The sequence below is a fragment of the Pelodiscus sinensis genome, chromosome 2 (assembly GCF_049634645.1).
Source record: "Pelodiscus sinensis isolate JC-2024 chromosome 2, ASM4963464v1, whole genome shotgun sequence".
Classification (NCBI taxonomy): Eukaryota; Metazoa; Chordata; order Testudines; family Trionychidae; genus Pelodiscus; species Pelodiscus sinensis.
The window spans coordinates 67,548,886-67,574,340 of NC_134712.1; the positions used below are offsets into that span (position 1 = coordinate 67,548,886).

The 25,455-nt window shown below is 43.6% G+C and overlaps 1 protein-coding gene across 1 annotated transcript in view; it reads left to right on the forward strand.

Moving 5' to 3' along the window:
• The window catches only part of PXDNL (peroxidasin like), a 175,333-nt gene that overhangs the window by 60,145 nt on the left and 89,733 nt on the right, over positions 1-25,455 (forward strand). Inside the window, 5 exon segments of the mRNA XM_075919820.1 lie at positions 11,652-11,680; positions 11,683-11,728; positions 13,777-13,848; positions 19,450-19,619; positions 24,617-24,734. Coding sequence (XP_075775935.1) covers positions 11,652-11,680; positions 11,683-11,728; positions 13,777-13,848; positions 19,450-19,619; positions 24,617-24,734 — 435 coding nt within the window.

Genomic DNA, 25,455 nt, shown 5'->3' on the forward strand with positions numbered 1-25,455 from the left:
TTCTTGCGCAAAACCCCCCTCTGGCTAAAATGGCCATCAGAGCTTTCTTGCACAAGAGAGAGTCCACACTGCCATGGATGCTTCTGCGCAAAAGCACATCTCTTGCACAAAAGCACATGGCAGTGTGGACGTGCTCTTGCGCAAGATCTTTTGCACAAGAACTCTTGCACAAAACAGTTCTTGCGCAAGAAGCCTGCAGTGTAGACGTAGTCTAATAGATTAGTAAGACATGATTTCCCTTTACAGAAACCATTTTGACTTTTGCCCAACAAATGATGTTCTTCTATGTGTCTGACAATTTTATTCCTTCCTATTGTTTTGACTAATTTGCCGGTACTGACATTAGACTATAATCGCCGGGATCGCCTCTAGAGCCCTTTTTAAATATTGGCATTACATTAGCTATCTTCTAGTCATTGGGTACAGAAGCTCATTTAAAGGATAGGTTACAAACCATAGTTAACAGTTACGCAATTTCACATTTGAGTTCTTTCAGAACTCTTGGGTGAATGTCGTCTGGTCCCGGTGACTTGTTACTGTTAAGCTTATCAATTTGTTCCAAAACCTCCTCTAATGACACTTCAATCTGTGACAAGTCCTCAGATTTGTCACCTCAAAGGATGGGTCAAGTTTGGGAATCTCCCTAACATCCTCAGCCGTGAAGACTGAAGCAAATAATTAATTTAGTTTCTCCGCAATGACTGTATCGTCTTTAAGTGCTCCTTTTGTATCTCAATCATCCAGGGGCCCCTCTGGTTGTTTAGCAGGCTTCCTGCTTCTGATGTACTTAAAAAACATTTTGTTACAGTAAACTTCCTATAATCTTGCACCTTTAAGACCCAGGGGGTGCCGGATTATCAGATATGATGGACTATCAGAAGGGGGGACTATGAGGCATCTGGGGCGGGGTGGGAGGGGGTGCCACCCCAGACCTCTCATAACCCCCCCTTCTGATAGTCCTACTCTGCCCCAGGCATCCCCAATTCAGCCGCTGCTGGTCAGTTTCAGCAGCAGCTGAATCGGGAACGCCTGCGGTAGAGCAGCTGGGGTGATGCCGGGTTAGTCCGGTAGCGCCGCTCCTCAGCGCAGAGAGACCAACCCAGCAGCACCCCAGGTGCTCTTGGGGATGCCTGGGACAGAGCAGCTAGGGTGCTGCCGGGTTGGTCCCGCAGCGCTAAGGGGCGGTGCTACGGGACCAACCCAGCAGCACCCCAGCTGCTCTGCCCCAGGCATCCCCAAGTCAGCCGCTGCTGAAACTGATCAGCGGCTGACTCCAGGAAGCCTGGGGCAGAGCTGCTAGGGTGTTGCTGGGTTGGTCCCGCAGCCCTAAGGGGCAGTGCTACCGGACCAACCCGGCAGCACCCCAGCTGCTCTGCCCTCTGCTTCCCGATTCAGCTGCTGGTCAGTTTCAGCAGCAGCTCAATCGGCAAAGCCGGGCGCAGAGGAGCTCCAATTGTCTGGCTGCCCCAAGCACTTCCGGGTTCCCGATGGTGCTGGACCATCAGGAGTGCCGGAGCATTGGATGCCAGACCAATGGAGTTTTACTGCATTACCTTTTGAGTTTTTGGCTAGCTGTTCTTCAAACTCCTTTTTGGCTTTTCTTATTACATTTTTACACTGAATTTGGCAGTGTTTATGCTCCTTTCTATTTACCTCACTAGGATATGACTTCCACTTTTTAAAAGACGTCTTTTATCTCTCTCTGCTTCTTTTACACAGTTGTTAAGCCCGGTGGCTCTCTTTTAGTTCTTCTACTATGTTTTTTAATGTGGGGTATACATTTAAGTTGGGCCTCTATTATGGTGTCTTTGAAAAGTGTCCATGCAGCTTGCAGGGATTTTACTTTAGTCACTGTACCTTTTAATTTCTGTTTAACTAACCTACTCATTTTTGTATAGTTCCCCTTTTTTAAATTAAATGCCACAATGTTGGGCTGCTGAGGTGTTCTTCCCACCACAGGAATGTTAAATGTTATTATATTATGGTCACTATTTCCAAGCGGTCCTATTACAGCTACCTCTTGAACCAGATGCTGCATGCCACTCAGGACTAAATTGAGAATTGCCTCTTCTCCTGTGGGTCTCTGTATGTGCTGAGGGCACTGGTCATGCATACAGTAACCAACGAATGTGATATTGTTGGCTGTTTCCTTGTCCCTGACTCATGGCAGTACTTTAAACCATGCTATTAAACAGTAGTTGGAAGTATAGGAAGAACTGCCCCCCTCCTTTTTTATAGGCTAGGATGAAAACATTCTGAAAAAAACACACTTTAGAGGAATATGCAGAAAGCCAGAGCCATTGCTATGGTCTCAGAATTTCATAACCACCTGCTTCTAAACCTCTTCTGTCTTTACCATGATAGTCTCTTAGCAGAAAAAGACCATCAGGAACGTACTCCTGATGTGCCATTTATAACTTTCAAGCACTAAGATGGTTCATGTGCAAAGGCAACAAAATGGATTTGGAAGATGGTTGCTTGTGACTATAGATAGAAGGTGAATCATATGGATGCACAAACATTCATACACAATAGTGATGTAAATGTTCATTGATGACAGAAATTACGTATTTCAAGTGCGATTAGGTTATTTTAACACAGGAAGTGTGCATAATTCTTCCCTTTTGGCAAACTGAAAAATATCTGAAAGAATTGAGTACATTTAAAAAAAACAGAATTAAAACAAGCAAATAATCTGGATATGACCTAAGAGTAAGGAGTTCTAATTCTATTGTTCTCTCCAACCTGATGTGTTTCCTTGGGCTACTCACTTCAGCTCTCTGTTAACTCTGTGTCCTGTTTCAATCTATATCTTATCTCTTTAGAAATTAAGCTCTGTGGGAGGGAAAGATGCCTTTCTCTGTATCTAGAGGGCCTAGCACAATGAGGCATCAATCTTGTTGAGGGCCTCTTGGAGCTACTGCAGTAAAAATAAATAATAAAGCAAAACAAAAGAAATCAAGAGAACAGATAAAAAGCTGCTGAAAAATGAAGATTTCAGACAGCTATGGACTTGTGAAATTGGGAGGCTTATGATGATAGAAAGACTCTTGCAACCTTAACTGTAGGAGATGTCTCTAAGCACCTGCTGTAATATATTAGTGAGAGAGTATTTAGACATCATACATTTATCTTGTCAGGGAGGGAATGGCGCTAACAAACTCACAAAGACTAAGACAAACACCAATGTATCTGCCCAGTGGCCTAATAGAAGTTAAGCCTATTATTAAGGGCAATTTAAACGTACGCTTTAAAAATTAAAGAGCCTTGTACTGCCCTCACTTGCCCCTCATTTATTCATGCAATTTGAACAAAGCATGCATTTTAAATTGAATTACAGTGGTATGGTTCTGCCCCCATTGGACAAGGGTGCATGAATGGAATCTCTCTATGGACTGAGAAATCTTCCTCCAAGTTTGTGGGCAGAAGGATGCTACTTCATGGCTGCTAGTGTGTCCTCATTATTCCATTGTATTTTGTTTATTCGTTGTAGCATTCTTAGGTGGCATTTATTACTATAATGTGTGAGCACCCCAGAAACATTTGTGCATTCAGCCTCCAATATCATTTAACTAGCATATCCATTTCTCAGCAAGTTTATGGCCTATGCAGGAACACAACTTGGATCCCATGAGTAGCAGGCTGATCTCTTAACCTCACTAATACAGCTCATGGCCTGTGGAGGAGAAGAGTCAGTGGCTAATTGCAGAAGCAGCAATTGTTCCCCTCCAGTCCATGCACTGGTAACCCCCATAGTGCTGAATTTCTTTGCATATGAGGCTCAGAACCCATTGTGTGAACTCAACTCTTGTCCTCTTCTTTCCACATTGGATATGCACCAGTCCCCATGGGTAGTCCTTTCCAGCAGCTGTGCAGGTGTAAGCTCCCAAAGGAGAGTGAAGACTGCTTCTATGCTTGTGCTCATGGTGACAAGGTCTCTGGCTTTGTCCCACAACCAAAAGATTCAAAGGTGGACACCAAGAGTGGACTTTTTTAATAAGAGCTCAGCATAGGCCTAAGTTGCCTCCCTTTGAAGACAATGGTGAAATTGCCCTTGATTTGAATGGGAGAGGAGTAAGCCCTGTGCTGAACACTCTTGAAAAATTCACCTTTCATTCATAGAGGATTATTCTAGGAGGGGTGGGTGAGATTCTGTGGCCTGCACTGTACAGGGGGTCAGACTAGATGATCATAATGGTCCCTTCTGACCTTAAAGTCTATGAGTCTATAGTCACACCCTTACATAATTGGCCTGGTTTTGGAAGGGGCTGAGTTCCCAAATCTGTGGAATTAATTGCACTGAAAATCAGGCTACTTTTATACACGTAACTAAATGTTGCTCTGCCCCCTCTCCCCTGCATAATCTTGGTTCATAAATATTGGTTAACAATCAAAGAAATATATGCAGCAATCTGCACCTCTCATTTGCAGCTTGGACTGGAAGAAGAAATACAGGACTATCTCCTCAAAGTGCTGATGTCTTGGGTTCCAATTTCCATTATAGCTGAACTGTGCTTGGGTGTGAGAGAGACTGGTGGCTTTTCAGAGCTAGTGGCTACACAGTCTTGGAAAAAAAATCAGTTCTGCTGCACAACACCTCCTTCTCACCTTGACCCAGTCATGTCTCATCTCTAGAATACCCTGGAGCCTCCTACCTCCATTTCCTTATTCTATAGGAGGTAGGGGATGACAGCTGGCATAAGAGACAGCACCATCCCCCTGGCCATCTGTACAGCAATGGAACATACCTCTTCACGGGGGTAATTCTCAGCGAGCCAACTTTAGCCATTTCAAAGTCATTTTGTACTACTTATATCCGTGTCAGAGAATGTGCCTTTCAGACCCATTGACTTTCATGGGGACTGAGGTCTCTCAGGACCTCACAGGTGGCACTCACAATTGAGCTCCCTTTATATTTGCAGTACTAGTGACCTTGCAGAAAAGCAAGAACTGCTAGACCTGTTCTCAAAAATTCTTTTGACTGATTTGCCAGGTCAAAAATCATTTCCTAAGCTTCAGAATTCTTGAGCCGAATCTATCATTTACACAAAACCTATGTTGCACTGAAAATACTTTAATTGAATAAACCTAAGTTTGTGTGGCTAGTGGGGATTCACTATGGGTATGTCTACACTACCCCGCTAGTTCGAACTAGCGGGGTAATGTATGCATACCGAACTTGCTAATGAAGCCCGGGATTTGAATTTCCCGGGCTTCATTAGCATAAAGCCGGCGCCGCCATTTTTAAAAGCCGGCTAGTGCGGACCCCGTGCCGCGCGGCTACACGCGGCACGGGCTAGATAGTTCGAACTACGTAGCCATTCCGAACTATCTGTACTCCTCGTTCGAACTACGTAGTTCGAACTATCTAGCCCGTGCCGCGTGTAGCCGCGCGGCATGGGGTCCGCACTAGCCGGCTTTTAAAAATGGCGGCGCCGGCTTTATGCTAATGAAGCCCGGGAAATTCAAATCCCGGGCTTCATTAGCAAGTTCGGTATGCATACATTACCCCGCTAGTTCGAACTAGCGGGGTAGTGTAGACATACCCTTTGTGAGAAAGGCCTAAATCTGGATGGCCATTTAACAGGCAATTGAGTCTGGAAAATGGGCATCAGTTGATCTCGGTTAAGGTAATACTGGGTATATTGGCAGCCAGTAGCATCCTGGTAAGTAATAAAATTGGTAACATAGTGAAATGTTCCTGGCTTCAAAAGAAACAGTTGATAGGTTTATAATTGGGAAGTAGGCCTCAAAAAGAGAACTAGGGAGGAGCCAGCCTTAGTCTGAAGCCAGCACAGCATGCAGAAAGCCTTTCAAGCAGCTACTGTTGCCATGGGAGTAAATGGCGTACAGTTGGGGCCATCCCGGCCACAACTGAGAGCCCTCAGACAACTGTGTTGGGATAATTCTCCCCTTCCGAACTGCTGGGACCTATGGGGTGCTCCATTCCTCTGGCCCTGTGGCCATTGGAAAAGAGACTACAAAGAGGAGCCAGCAAGAGACTGATGCTGGCAGAGCAACTGCAGAAAGCAATTTAAGCAGGGACCAATGGACACAAATGATGTTATCAGAGTGCTTTCTACAGTTTTTATTCTCTCCTCTGTGCTGATTGGCTGTTTGCTCCAACCTTCCATTGCTCATTCCTTCCTGTCTCTAACTCCTCCTTCCCCCTTCTTTTCTTTGTATTTGCATCTAGCTAAATCTACTCCTAACATAACCCCCTGAAAGAATTCCAATAATAAAACAAGAAGGACATATTCATGCCTACTATGGTAAATACTACTATAGTATTTACATCCATCACATTGTTGATTTTGCTTTTGTTTTTTCACTTTCCTTACCCTTTACCTGTCATGTCTATTTAGGGTATAACCTCTTTAGGGCATGTCGCATCATATGTTTGGGTGGTGCTATGCTCATCCCAGCACTACTATAATAAATATGATGGCTAAACATAATAATAGCAGCAGGATTAAATGTGTAGAGTATTATACTGAACATTTGTACAAGTATATTTTGGAATAAGGAGTTTAAGACCTCTGTAGAGTATGCATGTGGGTTTTGAATTCCAATCCTCTTGCCCCCTAGTTCCTGAAACTGATTTGATGTGTCCCTAAATGTTTTTATATTCTGCCTCCAGAAACACAATTTTAAATCCTGTTGTCCTTATCTTTAAACCTTAATACTGGAATTTCCACAATCCTGAAAATTTTCTGTTTATCTTTGATGAATGCAGCTTAGAAGCCAAAGATTTAAACAGCTGCACACTTACTGAGTGGGAAAAATAATTCTGTTTCCTCTTTCAATTTCTGTAAGCCAGACTATTAGTGGCTGACAGTTCTCCTTGAATCTGTGTGTGGCAGAAGTCCAGAAATGAATTACAACATAAAATGGTAGTTACAGGCTAAGAGAAAACAATGTTAGCTCACTAGCAGCTGTGATCAAAGCTGTATCTAGTTCTCTGAGAGGTAGAAATCCCCAGGTAGCAATCAAAAGTTTCATGGAGCAGGATTTACAGGCTGAATTCATAGTGGTCTCCAGCCAAACAATATTATGCAGCAGAACTCAGAATCTACCACAAGCAGAATATGCTCTTGGTTAAGAACTGGATATATAGCGACTTACCCCATTTTCCTCTATTGATATTTTAAAAAGCACCTAAAAGTCCAGAAAGCATTTATTTTCTATTATAAACAAAATGTACATATGAATAACTTGTTTAACTTTTAACATGCATGTATGCTGGCTTGGGAATACATATCTAGTTGAGCCATGTTTTCTTTTCTGCAGTAATGCCATTTGTCATTGTTGAGAATATCAAGTGCACAAGCTCTTATTTGTTCTGCCCCCAAAGAAAGCATGTCATCAGATCAGAGCACTGGCTTAGAAGAAAAGCTGTTTTCTTTTAATGTATCCAATAACTTTTCAGAAGGTAAACTCTTTCTGACGCAGAACATCGTATGGTAACTCAGAAACATGATTGCAGTAGCCAGAAATTTGTAACAATATCCACTGGACCGTATAAGCAACCTATGTTCATAAATTATCCATAGATTTCAATGCAAGAATGGACCATTGTGATTATTTAGTCTGACTTATTGAATAACACAAGCCACAAATATTATTACTAGAACATATCTTTTAGAAAACAACATCCTGTCTTGATTTAAATAATTGTTGATGATGGAGAATCAAGAACTACCTGTGATAAATTGTTACAATTGTTAATTGTCACTTTTAAAAATGACAGGACTATGCAGCACTTTAAAGACTAACAGGTGATGAGCTTTCGTCGGCCAGGCCCACTTCCTCAGATCAAATAGTGGAAGAAAATTGGCATGACCATATATACCAAAGGGATACAATAAAAAAAAGTGAACACATATAAAATTGACAAATCAGATTTTAGAACAGACTAACATTTGTTGGTCTTTAAAGTGCTGCATAGTCCTGTCTTTTGTTTCAGCAAGACCAGACTTACACGGCTACATCTCTATTACTTTTAAAAATGTGCACTTTATTTACTGTCTAGATGTGTCCAGCGTCAACTTACATTGCCTGGATCATATTGTTCCTTTCTCTGATAGCCTGAAGAGAAAACAAATCAACTATTTGTTCCCTGTGTAGATGTTTGCAGATGATAATCAAGTCACCCCTTAAACTTGTGTTTGTTAAGGTAAATATTCAGCTCTGCTCTATCCCTGTAAGGCAGGTTTTCTAATCCTTGAGCCACTTTTATGGCTTTTCTCTGAACCCTTACCAGTGTATCATACTTCTCAAATTGTGGGCACCAGAATTAAACAACAGTATTACAGCAGGGATCATACAAGTGCCAAATATAGAGGGAAACTCAGCATTCCTATTTATGTATCTCAGGATCTCATTAGCTCTTTTGGCCACACCATCAACCTGAGAGCTCATGTTCGGTTTACAATCCACCAAGATCCCACATCTTTTTTCAGAGTTATTGCTTCCCCAACAAATCTCCCATCCTGTAGGTATGGCCTGTACACATTTACATTTAGCAGCATTAAAACATATTATGATAGATTATGTTCAGTTAAGAGACTGCAGACCCCACAGGAGTAAAGATGTAAATTGCATTTCACTGTGCCCTAGTCTGTTTCATTGTGGAGAATTTACTCTCCGAGGAGAGCAGGCACAGTTTCCTGCACCACCCTAATGTAGGGTTTACATGGCAGTTGTAGTATTGCTCATTTACCCTCATAATGAAGTCTTGCTTAATGAAATCAGTAGGTCTACTCCCTAGGGAAAGTGCCCCCTCTAACAACTATATGATGGGCTTCCATAAAACAACCAACTACCTACATGTGGAGCTACATACACTCCCTTATGTTCTATGGGCTTTTCAAAAATCACCTATTGTAATCTCCCCTCCCTTCCCATTTTCCTCTGGAATTTGCATATGTTCTTCATTAGCCATATAAGAGGCACAACTTGTATTCTGAGCGATGTGGGTGTTTTTTATCAGTGGGTCACCCCCACAAAGTACGTGATGTACTGCAGCATAAGGGCATGTAATCAGCGCAATGTAGTATAGACATAGCCATAGAGTAACAGAGAAGATGAAAAAGAAGCTGAGAGATGCCTATACAGGCAGTCCCCGGGTTACGTACAAGATAGGGACTGTAGGTTTGTTCTTAAGTTGAATCTGTATGTAAGTCGGAACTGGCGTCCAGATTCAGCCGCTGCTGAAACTGATCAGTTTCAACAGTGGCTGAATCTGGACGCCAGTTCTGACTTACATACAGATTCAACTTAAGAACCCCAGGCATCCACAAGTCAGCTGCTGCTGAAACTGATCAGCGGCTGATTCCAGGAAGCCCGGGGCAGGGGCTTCCTGTAGTCAGCCACTGGTCATTTTCAGCAGCTGCTGACTAGGGGACACCTGGGGCAGAGCAGCTGGGGTGCTGCCGGGTTGGTCCAGTGGCACCCAGAGCGGCGCTACGGGACCAACCGGCAGCGCCCCAGCTGCTGTACCACAGGCATCCGGAGCAAAGCCGCGGAGCATGGGGGCAGCGGGACAGCCCAGACGCGCCGTGGCTATCCTGCTGCCCTCGGGCTCCGTGGCTTTGCTCTGCTTTGCTCCCCGTCCCCCTGGTCTGCAGACCAGGGGGACGGGGAGCAAAGCGGCGGAACACGCGGGCAGCGGGACAGCCCAGACGCGCCGTGGCTATCCTGCTGCCCTCGGGCTCCGCGGCTTTGCTCTGCTCTGCTCCCCGTCCCCCAGGTCTGCAGACCAGGGGGAGGGGGAGCAGAGTAGAGCAGAGCAGCGGAACCCGCGGCCAGCTGACAGCCCAGACGCGTCTGGGCTGTCAGCTGGTCGCGTGCTCCGCTCTGCTTCCTCCCCCCCCCCCATGGTTTGCAGACCAGGGGGAGGGGGAGCAGAGCGGAGCAGAGCAGAGCGGCAGAACGCGCGGCCAGCTGACAGCCCAGACGCATCTGGGCTGTCAGCTGGCCTCGTGCTCCGCTCTGCTCCCCCCCCACCCTGCAGATCAGGGGGAGGGGGAGCAGAGCGGAGCACAGCAGAGCGGCGGAACGCGCGGCCAGCTGACAGCCCAGACGCGTCTGGGCTGTCAGCTGGCCGCGTGCTCCGCTCTGCTCCCCCTCCCCCTGGTCTGCAGACCAGGGGGAGGGGGAGCAGAGCAGAGCGGAGCAGAGCAGAGCAGAGCGGCAGAACGCGCGGCCAGCTGACAGCCCAGAAGCTTCTGGGCTGTCAGCTGGCTGCGCGTTCCGCCGCTCTGCTCTGCTCCGCTCTGCTCCCCCTCCCCCTGGTCTGCAGAGGGGGGGGGGAGCAGAGCGGAGCGCGCGGCCAGCTGACAGCCCAGACGCGTCTGGGCTGTCAGCTGGCCGCGCGTTCCGCCGCCGCTTTGCTTCCTCTCCCTGGTCTGCTCGAGACCAGGGAGAGGAAGTGCCCCGTTCGTAACTGCGGATCCGACGTAAGTCGGATCCGCGTAACTCGGGGACTGCCTGTACCACCTTGAACCTTCCCCCTCCCCTTGATCTGCACTGGTTTATATTTAGGGCAACAGCCAGTCCCACCCACTTTTTGGGATGGAGTGGCCACCAAGTACTACTGCAGCTTCCTCTCTGGAGATTTGTCATCACTTGGAACCTTGTTCGCTGGTTATTGCTGAAGAAGTTTAAATAGTCAAACAGAAACCTGAAAGGCTGAAAAAGGCTGCCATGCCAACTGTGGCTTTTGGATTGTTCCTACTAAAGCATTGAATAGGAGAGAAAAAATCTGGTACAAAAAGTTCAATTACAAAGTTTGAGTTTCAGTATTATTTCCTTAAATTGTATTTATAATCATAATATGGCATTCAAGGTCTTTAATCACTGCTGATAGGTGAAACGTCAGTAGGTGTTTGCCTATGTCTAGAAAATGGTAATGGCAGCTGTAGCAAGAGAAGGAATCAGTGTGAAATCCTAGACTTCTCCTCTCAGAGGAAGCCAAGTGGATCTTGATGGATCCTTCTCCACAGTAGAAAGGAACTGGAGGTAGGTGGTTGGCGCTAACACGTAGGCCTTTGGTTCAGAGCTTGAGAAGAAGAGTGCAGGAATGGAGTTAAAGACACTGCTAGCAATACTCTTCCAGTTTCATGCTCATAGAGCTCACGTGACTGCAGATAGGGTATGTATATGTATACCTGGGATCCACACATCCCGAAGAACCGCAGTTACTGCACAAAGTAAGAACTCCCTTTTTGCTGATTCTTTGTCCTTAATGGAAATGTTACTTTGTTTGGCCACTTGTTACATGCTCTTCCTGATGTTTAGCCCAAATTATTATACAAGCAAATGCTAATTTAAATGAGTTTCATTAAACAGAATAATAAGTTCAGCAGGCGTTTTCTGCTGAGTTACAGACGGTTATGGCTTGGGGCCATTACCTGCTGATAGGCATCAGGTTTACCTTTTATGTATCAGTGGGTTCTTAGACTGGCACTGTGAACAGCAGGTGAAAGGATTGTTAAAAATACTTTGATTTCCAGTTTCCAAAGATTGTTTTCTGTGGGTTTGTGGAGTATTTTCAGTGTTTATAGCCAATACCATTGATTTTCTTTCTCTCCAATTGCTTTACAATGTCCATCAAAGATGAGCTAACTATATTTACGGTGTTTCCACAGATATATTCACTTCAATCAAATAGAAACAGTCAGCCAGAAACCTTCCGGGACCTACCAAAATTACAGAGACTATAAGTGCTGGTTTGGCAATTTTTTCTTCAGTTCTATGTTCTTTATTTGTCATCTTCATTCAAAATCTGACTGACCTAGATAAATTCTGTGCCCTTTTATCTACAGAAGAGCTGAAAAGTTGAGGCGATTCTGTGATAGTCACAGATGCAGTTTTCCTTGCAAACCCTCCAGCCAAAAAGTACTCTTTCAAGTCTGAACTCTATGGCTGCAGACAATCCCAAGTTGTCATTTTGAGTGAATTGACTTTAGAGCTCTCTGAAAGTGAGTTTAGATTTCTTTCAAGTAACTAGAGACATCATTTCCATCAAAACTCCAGAAGGATTTTTTCACAAAATCTGTTTGGCATAATATCTTTTCATGTGGATAATTTAGGACCTCATCTCCACTGTGGATTTCCTTCACTTACAGCCATCAGTTGTCAGACCTCTCTCAAAACTCCAAACCTGTAAACTGGGGTAGGAAACCTTTTTTGGGTCGGGAGCCCACAGAAAAATCAGTCAGGGGCTGCACACAAATGAATCTGAAACAAATGAGACTTGAAACAAATGAAAAATAACAAATCCTTCCTCACATAGCCCCCAACTGAGAAGGAGAAGGACACTCCCCACATTCCCCTTTCACATCAGAGCCAGGGGTAGCCCAGGCCAGTAGATTTTGTGTGCTCCAGCCCTGCACCAATGTGGCAGGGGGGGAGAAGGTTGGAGCTTCAGTGTGGGGCTCTCCAATTCCCTGAGCCTTGGGGGTGAGATCCAGGCAAGCCAGGGGCTGCATCTGGCCCCTGCGCCTTAGGTTCCCGACCCCTGCTGTAGAGTAAACAGGTGAAGGCAATGTCTACTTTGCACCTTTGATTGGTGGCTTGTAGAATATCTAATCTGCTAGCTCTCCTGGGTTTAATGAGTTTAAGTAGCAGTAATGACAGTGAGGTGAGAGTTAGATGAGTAGAGTACAGACATACTCTGAAGGGTGTAAACTACACAATTCTCTATTCAACCAACTCGTGCTACCCTGCCTATATTGCTATTTTTAACCATGTAGTGTCCTGCCTCTCCGTTGCTAGAGCCATACCCCACTGCAGGAAAAGACTTCTAGTAGCTCTGGCAGCAGGGAGGCAGTAGAGAAAGGCTCCATTAGAGGGAAAGCCACCAGCAAAGGGGAAAGACTCTTCTAACTCTCTACTGCTAGAACTCTTCCCCACCAAAGGGAAAGAATGCAGCAGCTCCCCACTACTGAAGCCTTCTCCACTGCATGAAAACTCTGTGGGAGAAAGGAAAAAGCTCTTGTGAGGGAAAAGCTTCCGCAGCTCTGCCTGCCTTTCCCCTGCCAAAATCTTTCACTGACGTGTCCAGCTGTATTCCACAGTGTGGACACAGCCTGCTTTTCGCTTCAGCTTTGCGTTCCCTCCCTACCGCCAACAGTGGTGTGTTATGTACATGTACCCAAAATAGCACAATTTCCTCCAGCGCTGATGATGATAATTTTAAGCACAGCTAATTTGACCCATACCAATAATTACTTTGGCTGGGATTTGCACTGAAGTGGCTACATCACTGAGTGATGGCACCAGTCTGGACAGATCTTCAGTGCAGGAAATGCCCTGAATAGAAATAAAAAAAGATATGCTGTGCTGCTTACCTTGCCTTGACACATAACCACCTCTGAATGGGAAGTCTACACAATACTGTAGAGCCAAAAATGAAGCATGAGATATCCAGTTGAAACCACAGGAGGAATATATATTGGAAGTATTTAATTACAAAGTTTGAATTTGATGCCTCTATTCTTGTGGGGGAAACAAAGTCCATTAGATGACAAAGGCAGAATCTTTGAAAGAAATATAATCATTATTTATTATTAAGCTGTGGTTAAAAAATACTAAAAATCCACCTCCTTTAGCTTTTGTAAACAGCAGCTTTACTAATTTGTTAATATTTTGCAAATGTTTTATTATCAGCTTTTAAATTATACAGTACAGAGGGATGTTCTTTGTAATATATTAATATTTAATTCTGTTAAGAACTCTGTCAGTTGTTAAGGGATATCTTCTGTTCCTCAGATTTCTGCATAATAATAAGTTGTCTAAGATCCCAGCTGGAAGTTTTTCTCCTCTGGATTCACTAAAGAGGCTGTGAATTTTGGAAAACAATTTTGTAAATAATGATATTCCTGTTCTACTGAAAAACTGTGTGAACTTTGAAGAAAGGTTTTTAATTAGGTTAGTTAAATGGAGACCGCAGTTTTCTGATAAACTGTGGTTGTCACGTTCTTCACCATGGGACAGAGAAAGTGACATAATGTACTGTGTTTGTTCTGATGTTTCATAAGAAGTGAAATGTGAATGGAAATTAAAAGAAATTCCATCCGACAGAAGGCTGAAAGAGAAGGCGGGGGAGGGAAGAACAAGGTTGAAGAATGAAAAATGAGAGGGAAAGCAAATGAGGTAATAGAAGGAATGTGGATAGCAGCTCCTAAATATGGAATACGGGGAATGAAGGCTAAATCAGGACAGAATTTGGTGACTCTCAATAATACTGTAGATGGGCCTGTCAGTAAGTAGACAGACACAAATAATTTTATATGCCTGCATATATCATTTGTTCTTCCATGTCCTAGTTGGCCAGCTGAAGGATATACAATTTTTCTTACAAAGAGAGTTCCCCGTAACTACATAAACATTGGTTAAAACTACCTCTTCCTTTTAATCTCACAATTAGAAAGCTATAGCTTTGGGACTTCAAAACGTAAATTTTTCCTCTCTTTCTGCTGTTTGTTCCTCAGCTGTAGTTACTAAGCTCTGGTGTCTCCAAAGCTGGATGTGGAAATGCCTGCTTTAAGGGGCTCAATCCTATCCCTCCTGAATTGGATGAGTATTTAGCTATTTCCATGGGACCAGGATTGGGTTCAAAACACTAAAAAATCTCCAGGTGGTCAGGATTTCTCTGAATTGGCAAATTGGTCCCAGTTGAGCAAAGCACTGAAGTTCATGCTGAAATCCATCCCGGTTCATTAAAAGATTTAAGCACCTTCTTAAAACTGAATACATCTCTAAGTCCCAGTGAAGAGATACATGCTTAAAGTTAAGTAAGTGATCCTGGGCATTAACATATATTTAAAATTCAGTAGTTTGTTGAATCATGGCCAAAGAGAAAACATTTGCATCTTTACTATCTTAACTTTTATCCTTGAAATTGTTGTTAAGGTACATCCACACCATGGTTAGATACCCGGGGCTGGCCTGTGCTAGCTGACAAGGGCTTTCAGGGCTCAGGCTGCATGGCTACAGGACTGTTTAATTGTGCTGTAGACATCCTGGCTTAGGCTGCCACCCAGGCTTTGGGATCCTGCCACCAGCCTGAGCCTAGACATCTATCTAGGCATTAGACAGACCTTAACCTGAGCCCCGCAAGCCCAAGTCAACTGTTGCAGGTGTGAAAGTAGAAAGAATTATACTGTAAGACAAAGATGATTTGTGGTGTAATAATTGAATAAGTTGAAGGAATACTGTTTGTCTCTGAACAGGAAGAAGAAAACGTATGTTAATGTTGTTTGTAGGTATGCAGATCAGAGTGCTAGCCAGGTGGGCCTGAGATAATAGGAAAAGGAACATTAGGTGTTAGGCAGAAAGCAATTGAGATAACCAGGGAGATATGGACAGGAGATTGCTGTGTGCTTGATGTGGAGATGAAGATACTTGACTAGCCTCACACTAAGCATGTGAAGTTTTGCCTCTCTTTTTAATCCTGTTAACTTGGCTTTCTTTTGACTGTATAAATCAAGGAGTTTGAACCTTGTGTGGCACTCACATTTTCTAAGTGAATTAGCAGAGCGGCTTTGCTAATAAACAGAGCGGTCTGACAAATATGAGTGAGTCCTGTCTGACTTTGACTAAGGCCAGCCAGGGGTTTTTACTTGTAAAGTGGATGTACCCTTAAAGACTGCAGAAGTGAAAAACAAAGCTTAGCTCAGTAATGGCTATCACATGAGTGGCCCTCCTTCATCTCAGTGGCTGCAAGATTGTTGTAACCAAGACGGCCTCCCAGGATAGAGTAGTTTTGCTAACTGCGCTTGTGTACCTAGAATTTGTGGGGTGGTGCTGATTGAACCATAGCACTTCTTTGGTTGGAAGCAGATAGAATGCACGGCTCTCCCAGTCTTGTGTGCAATCAGCACACACCTCCCTTCATATGCCCTTGTTTTAGGTGCGTGTCACTTTAGTGATACCGATAGGCAAAAATCTCAGATGGAAACCAGCAGAATCTGACAATGTTGCACATGGGCAATGGTAAATAAAATGACTCATGGGCCACACACAGAATCCCAGTGGGTCGCAAGTGGCCCTCAGTCCACAGGTTGCCCACCACTGGCTGACTTCCTTAACTTTCTCCTTATCAAAAGCTAGGAACGTAAGGATGGCAGGGAAATAAAAACATCAACATCACATGGACCATCAATGTGTTCTAGGTGTGTGATACTACTGTCACAGAAGATTAATATGACTTGGTATTTGTAATACTTCCACACGGGCCTATTCTTCTGTCAATATGGGAGTGTAATAACGGGAACTATACAGGAATACTGAGATAAGACTATTCTCTGTAGTTTTTTGGAATTAGTAGTGGCATTCATGGTAACTGCAAGATTATAATATTTACCAAAGAAGTGAACACTCACATCATTTCCAGAGGAATTGTTTGTTTATTTTTCAGTCATATCTTTTTGAGGTTAAGAGAAATTCTATTCCCTCTTAGTTGATTTTATTTTTCTGTATTTGATTCCAGAATTCTGAAACTCCTAAATACACAAGTGCAAGGCAAGTAAGGCTGCTCCTCCTGGTGGGCAGCTAATGACAAAAAGAGAGCCTAAAGGTGCTCACTGTTACGGAAAGGCACTTTAAATGTGTTTATAGACTTAATCTTTTTACCTTAAAAAAGCACCAGCTTTTAATTTGAAAAATAGCTTCCAGGGGGGATGGTTTTATAGAACTGGCTAAGTCACTGGAATCATCCTGAACATATTAGCATCCCTTAAAGACAAAGAGAGAGAAAGAGACTGTGAGGGCTTCTCTACCTTTTTATATTAATGCTCTAGGGACATCACAGCTACACTGATGCAGCTGTGCTATAACTCTTCAGAGACGATGCTACTTCCCCTGCTGGGAGGGCTTTAGCCACTTCCCAAAGAGGCAGTAGGTGTGTCAGCAGTAGAAGTCGTCATAGCACTGTCTATCCTGGGGGGTTAAATCAGCCTAATTTTGTCACTCAGGCATGTGGACTTTTCACCCTCCTGAGCGACATAGGTATACTGATGTAAGTTTCTAGTGTAAACAAAGCATGTGTGTGTTTGTGGAGGTGGGGTTAAAGGCTGGGATAGGGGAGAAGAACTGTCCAGTTGCTAGGACATTAGTCTTGGTCTTAGAAGACCAACATTCAATACCCTGCTCTGCCTTTTGTGACCGAGGAACGTCAGTATCTATATCTTAGTAGGGGTGTTGTGAAGATAATTAAATTAAATTAAAGTTATGGAGGTGCTCAGATAATGGAAGTCATTTAAGAACCTGAAATAAATGGAATCTAGTATTCCCTTCAAGTTATAGTGGTTGACCTCATTGTCATGACAAATTCCTTGCAGTTGGACAATCTAACATTCAGTGTAGTAGGTTCTGAATTTATGGTATGATGATAGAAGGTTAAGGGCAGTAATCTGACACTAATGGAAAAATAGTTATTGCACAGTGGTTTTTACTAGGTACGGGTAAAAAACAAAGAGTCCTTAAATATTTTATTCTGTGAAAAATGAATCCTAGAAATATGCCACACCCAACATAAAATACATACATGCATTCAAATACTATCTTAGAAACGGGAAACATCATGCAAACATAACAACAACTACATGCATTACAGTTTCTATGGCTGTTATTTCAGTCAAATCGTTTTTAAAGTTTATGGACCCAATCAATTTAGTTTTCAAATTCCCAACTGTCTGTGTCTTTAAATAGTGTGAATTTTTGAATGTCATTATTATTAATGTTACTTTGAGGATCAAGCCTTAATCTTTAAAGGAGGTGGCTGTCATATAGGTGAAACAAACTCATACATAAACCAGATTTTTTTAAAACAACGTCTACTAGTTTCAAATAAAATAAGTCTTCTGAAGGTTCAGTTAGGGCAGTGATCTCCAACCGTTTTAAACACAAGATCACTCTTTTGAATTTAAGTGCAATCCAGGACCTACCTCACACCCAAATACCCTTGCCCCACCTCATTTGTGCTCCTTCCTGGGCCCCGCCCCCGCTCACTCCATCCTCCCTTCCTCCACCTTCCTTCCTCACTTTCATCAAGCAGAGGCAGAAGGTTAGAGTGCAGGCTCTGGTCTTGGTTAAGGGATTTGGAGTTGCTCTGATCTGAACCTGGGGCAGGGAGTTGGAGAGCACACAGGGGTTCAGGATACAGGCTCGGTAATGGAGTTTGGGTCTGTGGGGGGGCTCAAGGCTAGGCCAGGGACTTGAGGTACAGGAGGGGGTTTGACTGGGGCAGGAGTTCAGGATGCAGGCTCTAGATGGACACTGCTTACCACAGGTGGTGCAGTGGGGCTAAGGCAGACTCACCCCTGCCCTGGTACTGCCAGCAAACTTCCTCCATCCCAGACTCTGTTGTGCCCCCCTCCATTCTGTGGAGATAGATTACAGGGTGAGAGAGGGGGCACCACGACATCAGCAGTCCCTCCTTTTCCTGCCCTGCCCTGCCCAGCAAGTGGGGAAATGCGGGGGCAGCTCTAAGGCAAAGAGCAGGAGATGAGCATCAGTGCAGGGAGGGGCAGCTGAAATGCCAGCATTTGATAGACTCTTGGCTAAACCAGTCAAGATCACCTGTCAGAGGGTTCAAGATCTACCAGGAGTTCCTGATTTACTGGTTGGTGACCACTGAGTTAGGGGGATCTGCCTTGGGAAGGAATGGAAGAATATTTCAAGAAGACCCAAGAAGCATTTAAACCACATACATAGTTTTAAAAATGCACATTAATTCCATTGATATGCATGGGACTTCAGCATCTACTTCCATTTGTAGTATACAGAGTAGCTATAATTTAGATTCCTCAAATGAACTGTAAAACTTGTTGCCATTCTTGCAGCTAATTTCTCACAGGGAAACATGAGCAATGTGGGCGTGTCAGGGGCAATTCCTAAGCTTTTTAAAAATCTGAAACAAGAATAAAAGTAAATGTCTTTTCCTGTAAATAAACTCCACAAAACAGAGGTGTTACTTACATACCAGTCCTTTCAGACGGAAACACCAATATGTGTAGCTTGACCCCTTCTGATACATAGCCAGATTTTCTAATGGATATTTCCACCTTTTGGCTATTAATGTTCTGTGCTGAATTATACTGGAGCTGAAAGACAGCTTACTGTTTTTGAGAGTACATTTTTATGCCAACATATTGCTGACAAATGATTTTTAAGGAATATATTGTAACCTTGAGAAAGGAAGAAAGGAAATCAAAATGCAACAAGCCAAAGCATTTAAAGTGTGTGTCCATATATAATATGTGTATATGTGTGTGTGTGTACACAGATATAGACATACAGAGATTATCTATTGAGAAATTATCTATTTATTTTTAAGGAACTGTAATCACCTTTACTACTTTAATGTTAACTATAAACAAGTTGGTGACATGTTATTTAATATTCATCCTAGACAATTGTTTTTATTTCATGTATGCACAGGCGCTTGGATTCTAATGCCTTACTTTGTGACTGTGAATTAATGTGGTTGGCTGAACTAATAAAAGAATATACCAGAAAAGGAAATACTCAGGCTGTTGCCACATGTCAGTATCCCAGGAGACTTCAGGGCAGGTCTCTTGCATCGTTAATAGTGGAAGAATTCAACTGTGGTGAGTAAGGTTGGCTGCATGAATTTTTGGAGAGAAAATTGTTTGTGTGCCTTTTGGCTTTAAGCCTACAGTTATCTATTTTTTTATGTATTCTGGAAAATAAACTTACTCTTATTTTGTTTATTTTTATGGTCATTTCTTTGAAATGCTTATAAATATGTGCTTTTGGTTTACTCAGTTCTTTTGGTTTACTCAGTCTTTAAAATGAAGAACTTGAAGTCTATGATTATGATCATTTTATTGTTCAACTTAAAAACTAAACTAGACTCATCCCAATAAATAGTGTACAGAAAATAGTTTCTTCCAATTTCTCTGCAAAGATTTTATCGAATTGATTGTCATGAAGTCTTATATTACTACAACTCTATTGAGTATTATAAAAAAGAGAACTACACTGTACTTATAAAATAAAGGACATCATGTTAGGGAGTATTTGTTATTGTGTGTGGGCAAATTAACAAAGTTCTCACATGTTATCACTCAGACACCAAGGGCCATTGTCTTAGTCTGCATTCACATTGGTTGTATGGTATTGCACCCATCCTGCCAAGATTTATGCATGTGCTTCTCCATATGCACCATGCTTTGAAAGGGATTATTAAGAGTGAGTAAAGAAAAAGACATCCCTCATTATTTGCTGTGTCTAGCACTGTGTTTGTGAGTGTGTACATGTAGAAAGAGAAGTTATTCAGTGGAGAGTCTACAATTACATTTGCCACAATACTTAATGAAAGTGGAGTCTCCCATATGTCAATGCTGAGCACAGGCTGCATGGAGGTGGAAGATCACCCTGAAGCTCTCAGCCCCAAAATATGGACTTGCTGGTAAGGCTGCACCCAACCCTGACTCAGCACAACAGCCGAGCCTTCCCCTGAAACACCCTAGACCCTGTGCTTCTGTGCTATGCATATCAATACAGCAGGCAAGAGGGACAAAGTCTTGCGCACATGCCTATCCATGTCCCCCAATTTAGGTGTGAGGAAAGGAGGCTCATTCTGGCAAGGTTCAAGTCTGGAAGCAGATATGAGGTGAGAAGACTTTCTGTGAGGCGTTCTGAGTGTGGATGGTCTGATACAAGGTTTGGGAGAGTATCTAGACACATAGGGACTCTCTGTGGGTTTCTGGATGCAGGGGGACTGTGTGAAGGTGGTTGTGAAGGTGGGGGAGATGGGACTCAGCAGGAGGTCTGGATGAGGGCGAAACATGGCTTGATGGGGTGAAGGTCCAAGTGCAACTAATCGGGGTAGATAGGAGGTGGTCTGGTGAAGAGGTGGGATTCTAGGTGCAGGGTCATGAGATTTGGCAGAGTGGGGGTCTGGATGAAGAGAATGAAGATTTGTAGGGTGGGATTCAGGTGCAAGAGGAGTAAGTCTCAGTGAGTGGTCTCGATGTGTGAGTGTTTCATATTCATGGGGGTTGGACAGATGGGGAGTAGTTTCCCATGCAGCGAGCCCTCCCTCCAAGGCTGAGAAAGCGATGAGGTCAGGAATCAAGAGATGGGAGTGGTACAGACCTTCCTGCAGTTGGGGGAGGTTTGTGGGGCTGAGCCTTACCTGGCTGTGGATGCTCCGTACAGGAGAAAAAGAACAGAGTCCAGCACAGAGAAGGGGCCAATGGCTGGGGTTTCCCCAGCTCTCCTCTTAGATGATTTACCTCCCCACTGGCTGCTCTGGGTGCCTGAAACAATGCATTTGCACTTATTCAGCTTTCCTTTGCTTTCCTATCAGAAGGTCAGTTTTCTGTGGGGAAGCAAAGAAATCTGCAGGAGACATGAATTCTGTGTACACAGCGTGGTGTAGAATTCCTCCAGGAGCACACTCTGTTCTATGTCCTGTAGAATGATCTCTTTTACTCTTTACTGAAGGCAGAATCCAAATGATCCAGTTCAACTCTGTGGTTCCTGTAGGATGCTCTTTTGGAGTTATAAACATTTATTTATAAAAACCAAGATAACTAGATGTATCTATTTGAATTAAATATATCTAACTAACAATCTTTTAATGATGTATTTATCTAGTCAAGTATGGGAGTCTGTTTGGCTGAAATGATGTGATTAAGAGATTAAAAAGAATTGAAGGCTTATAGGCAGCAGAGAAAGCTACAGAAAAAATATGCCATTTACTGTGAAAGTTGTAACGTCTGTCTGAACATCTGTCACTTCTAGATTTTAATTGATAAGTGAAGTATTCTGAAACTCAATTATGTTCAAATTAAATTAATGTCAAGTATCAGATGATTGGCAGTGTAGTCTAATTTAATATCTATTAGTTCTATGTGCTTTTATGGTAGATTAAGGTGACCAAAATCCCAGTTTTATTATGAGAGTTTTAAGGTACTTACTATTTCATGATATTAAAATGTTAATTAAAATTTCTGCTTCCAAAGCATATTTTCTATCCACCTTTTCTTGCATGCACTGAAAAATGTAGCTCAAGAATAAGAGAGAGCAAGAGCTCTTCTATCATTGTAAACTATCACACGATGACATGGAAACAGATATCATAGCCAGAGGAAAATGAACATGGCAATGTTCCTCTCTGACTACTTGCTCATGACGACCCCTGTGCACATGTCGTCAAAGATTTTTTCCTTTGCAGTACCAATAGGGTTAGCAATGGTGCCTTTTTGAGTATTGCACTCATGCAGTATATCAGGTGCCACCAGCCCTATGTCCTCTCAGTTTTTTCATACTGCCTGTGGCAGTTAGAGTGCCTTTCCTTGCATAGCATGGGCCAGCTGTTTCATCTCTTGACTTTGAGCCTTAGGTTCTTGTAAATAGTTTGTTTATAGTAGTGAGAGTAGTTGTTAAGTGTAGTTAGACGTTAGAGTCCCATTGGTGACTTCGCCTGAAGTGGAGCATGCCCTAGTCTTTGGGGTTTAAGCCCTAGTTGGAGGCCATTCAGCACCCTGGCCAGCAGCAGGGACAGTGGGGAGAGCCTCCAAGCAGGGCAGAAGGGCAGCCGGCCCTGCAGCCAATCAGGGTTCAGCTGCTGGGTGAAGGTCAGTTAGTTTCTTCCTGGAGCTCAACCTGGCCAGAACTCTGGGCTGGCTGGGAGCATCAGCACCTGGGCCAGCTCCGAGTGGGAGCTGGACCTTTTCAATGAACCAAGGCTAGATCCTGCAAAAGGAGGCTAGCTTATAGCAGTGTGGAAGAGCCCCGGGCAAGGGGGGAACCCTGGACTTCTACTGCCAATTGGACTGTATCTCACCCAGAGTGGGCGAGGTTATTGTTGTGAGCCTCCTTATAGCCGCTAAGGAGTGCTCGCTGACAGGACTGAACCTGTTACAGAGCACATGGGACATGCCTGTGATTACAATGCCCTCTTCACATCACTCATCAGCCACCACCTCCAAACAATTGATGATACCAGTGGCACAGTGCTTGATATTGGAAATGCACTCAGAGGTCAGTATAGAAGAGCCAGTTCCCACCCCAAAATCTCCTTCTCTCATAGGGGAGTAATGGCCTGAGGCCTCACTGGCAGTACAATCATCATCCTCCACCATGGGCAAGGTGATGGTGGGACCCTCAAGAGGCATCCCACTGGATGATTTTAAAGAACACCAGGCCCTTCTTTGATGGGTGGCTGAGAACTTGAGCCTAGAGGTAAAGGAGGTGGCCTTGCAGGTGGACGCCTTGTTCTATGTGCTCTTGGTCCCTACCCCTACATGATGAGGTCCTGAAAATTACCAATGCCCTTGGGCAAATTCCATCCATCCATCACTTATACCTCCGAAAGGACCAAAAAGTATTTTGTCCTGGCCAAAGGTTCAGATACCTATATGCCCACCTTCCTCCGGATTCACTGGTCATCTCCACAGCAAACAAAAAGTACAATAAGGAGCACATCAGCTCAACCCCCAGAAATAAAGAGGATAAAAGAAAAGACCTTTTCAGAAGGAAAATTCATTCAGAAGCCTGCAATTCCATATGAACCACCGGGGTTTTTTGGGCATGTACAATTTTAACTCATGGAACTCCCTCCATATATTCAAGGAGTCCCTGCCCCAAGATCTGGCCCAGGAATTCGGCACCCTGGAAGAGGAAAGTACTGGGGCAGTAAGATGCTCTCTTCAAATGGTGTGGGACATGGTGGCTAGGGTAGTCTCATTGACAGGGGTCACAAGGTGCAGTCCCGGCTTCAGGCTGCTGGTCTCTCCCAAGAAATGCAGACTTCAGTCAGTGTTCCCTCTAAGCTGCGGGGCAGCACAGCTTCACAGATGATTAATCAGCCCTGCCCAGTCAGTCAGCTCTGTGTATGGAGCCCTGAGCCTCTGACTGGGCGGGCTGATTCATCACCTGTGAAGCCATGCTGCTGCCAAGCTTAGAGGGAACATTAATCTCATCCAGGACCTCCTATTTGATGGGAATGGACTCTCTGAAGAGCAAATGGACATGAGTCTGAATGGATTGAAAGATACTCAGGCCACCCTTTGGTAACTGGGTATGCACATACCACAGCCTGCAAGGAAGAAGTTCTGGCCAGCCCTGCAGCCAAGGCCTTGACAGCAGAAGAGAAGGCAACACAAGCTTTAATTGTTGATGCTCTTTCTCCTCCCACTCACCTGCATAGTCCATTCCAGAAAAGCATCCAGGGGGCCAGAAACACCCATTTTGAGGGTGCACTCAAAAGCGATACCCCAGTCATCTCTCTTGATGTACATGGCTGTATCCTAAATCATCTGTATCCCTACTTGTATCAGCCTGGTTGCAGGTCACCACTGGGTGCTAGAGATCGTATCTCAAGATTATACCCTGCAGTTCTCAGCTGCTACTTCCTCCCTCCCATTCTGTTCTCACATTACATCAGTTATATTATGAGGTTTTGGATGTAAATGATGTGGAGTGTTTTAGACAAACAGCATTTTTTGAATTTCTAAGATTATTTATGTTCACCAACATTTTTAGATCATGTTGAAAAATTATGTTTTCCCTCCAAAAGTCCATGTTAAAATATTGGTGACTTTTTTGTTCTTACCTTTTCTTTTTCTTACAGATAAACCTTGTATTACTTCTGAGCCACAGGATGTAGATGTTACCCCAGGGAATACTGCCTACTTTACCTGCAAGGCAGAAGGAAATCCTAAACCCAAGGTCGTTTGGATACATAACAAGTAAATATTAACCAATCATTGTACATGTGTACTAGTCTGTTTTCAGGTACTAATTATTATGAATTCCAGCACTTGTGGACTAGCAATAAAATGTGCGTGTGTGTGTGTGCGCGCGCGCGCACATGTGTACGTGTATTTTTTCTACATCACTCTTTAGGAGACTTGTTATGAAAATTCAACAGAATTCATTTTCAATAAGTAATTCATGGTGAAAGAGTTACTTAATGCTTTTTTCATTGAACTCTTGGCCTATTTAATAAAAAATGAGGGAACTTCAGGGTCCTTTATAATGATATCTCCCTTGCATTTTCATCAAAACTCCGCCATATCTTAGGTGCAAAGTGTACAGATTTATTTTCCAGATGAGCTAGCTAAGGAACAAAAAGTTAAAATTACTTGCCAGCAGTTTCATGGGATGCTTGTGAGAGAAAGCCATACACAGAACTAAAGGTAGGTCTCTAAAGGTAGGTCTACAGAGCAATCGGGCATGACTGCAGCACATATTCCAGTTGCTACAACAGCAGAACTGGTGGCGCAGGCTTGTGTTCAAGTACAAGCCCACCCAGGACTTTAGCTTTGTATTCAGGTGGCTAGCCCATGCTGCCGCCTGTGTCATATCACTACCTTGCTATTTTTAGGCATGCCAGCTCAGTCAAAGCTAGCTCAGGTATTCCCAGTTGCAGTGTAGACATACCCTGAGGCATTTTATCCATGTCTTATG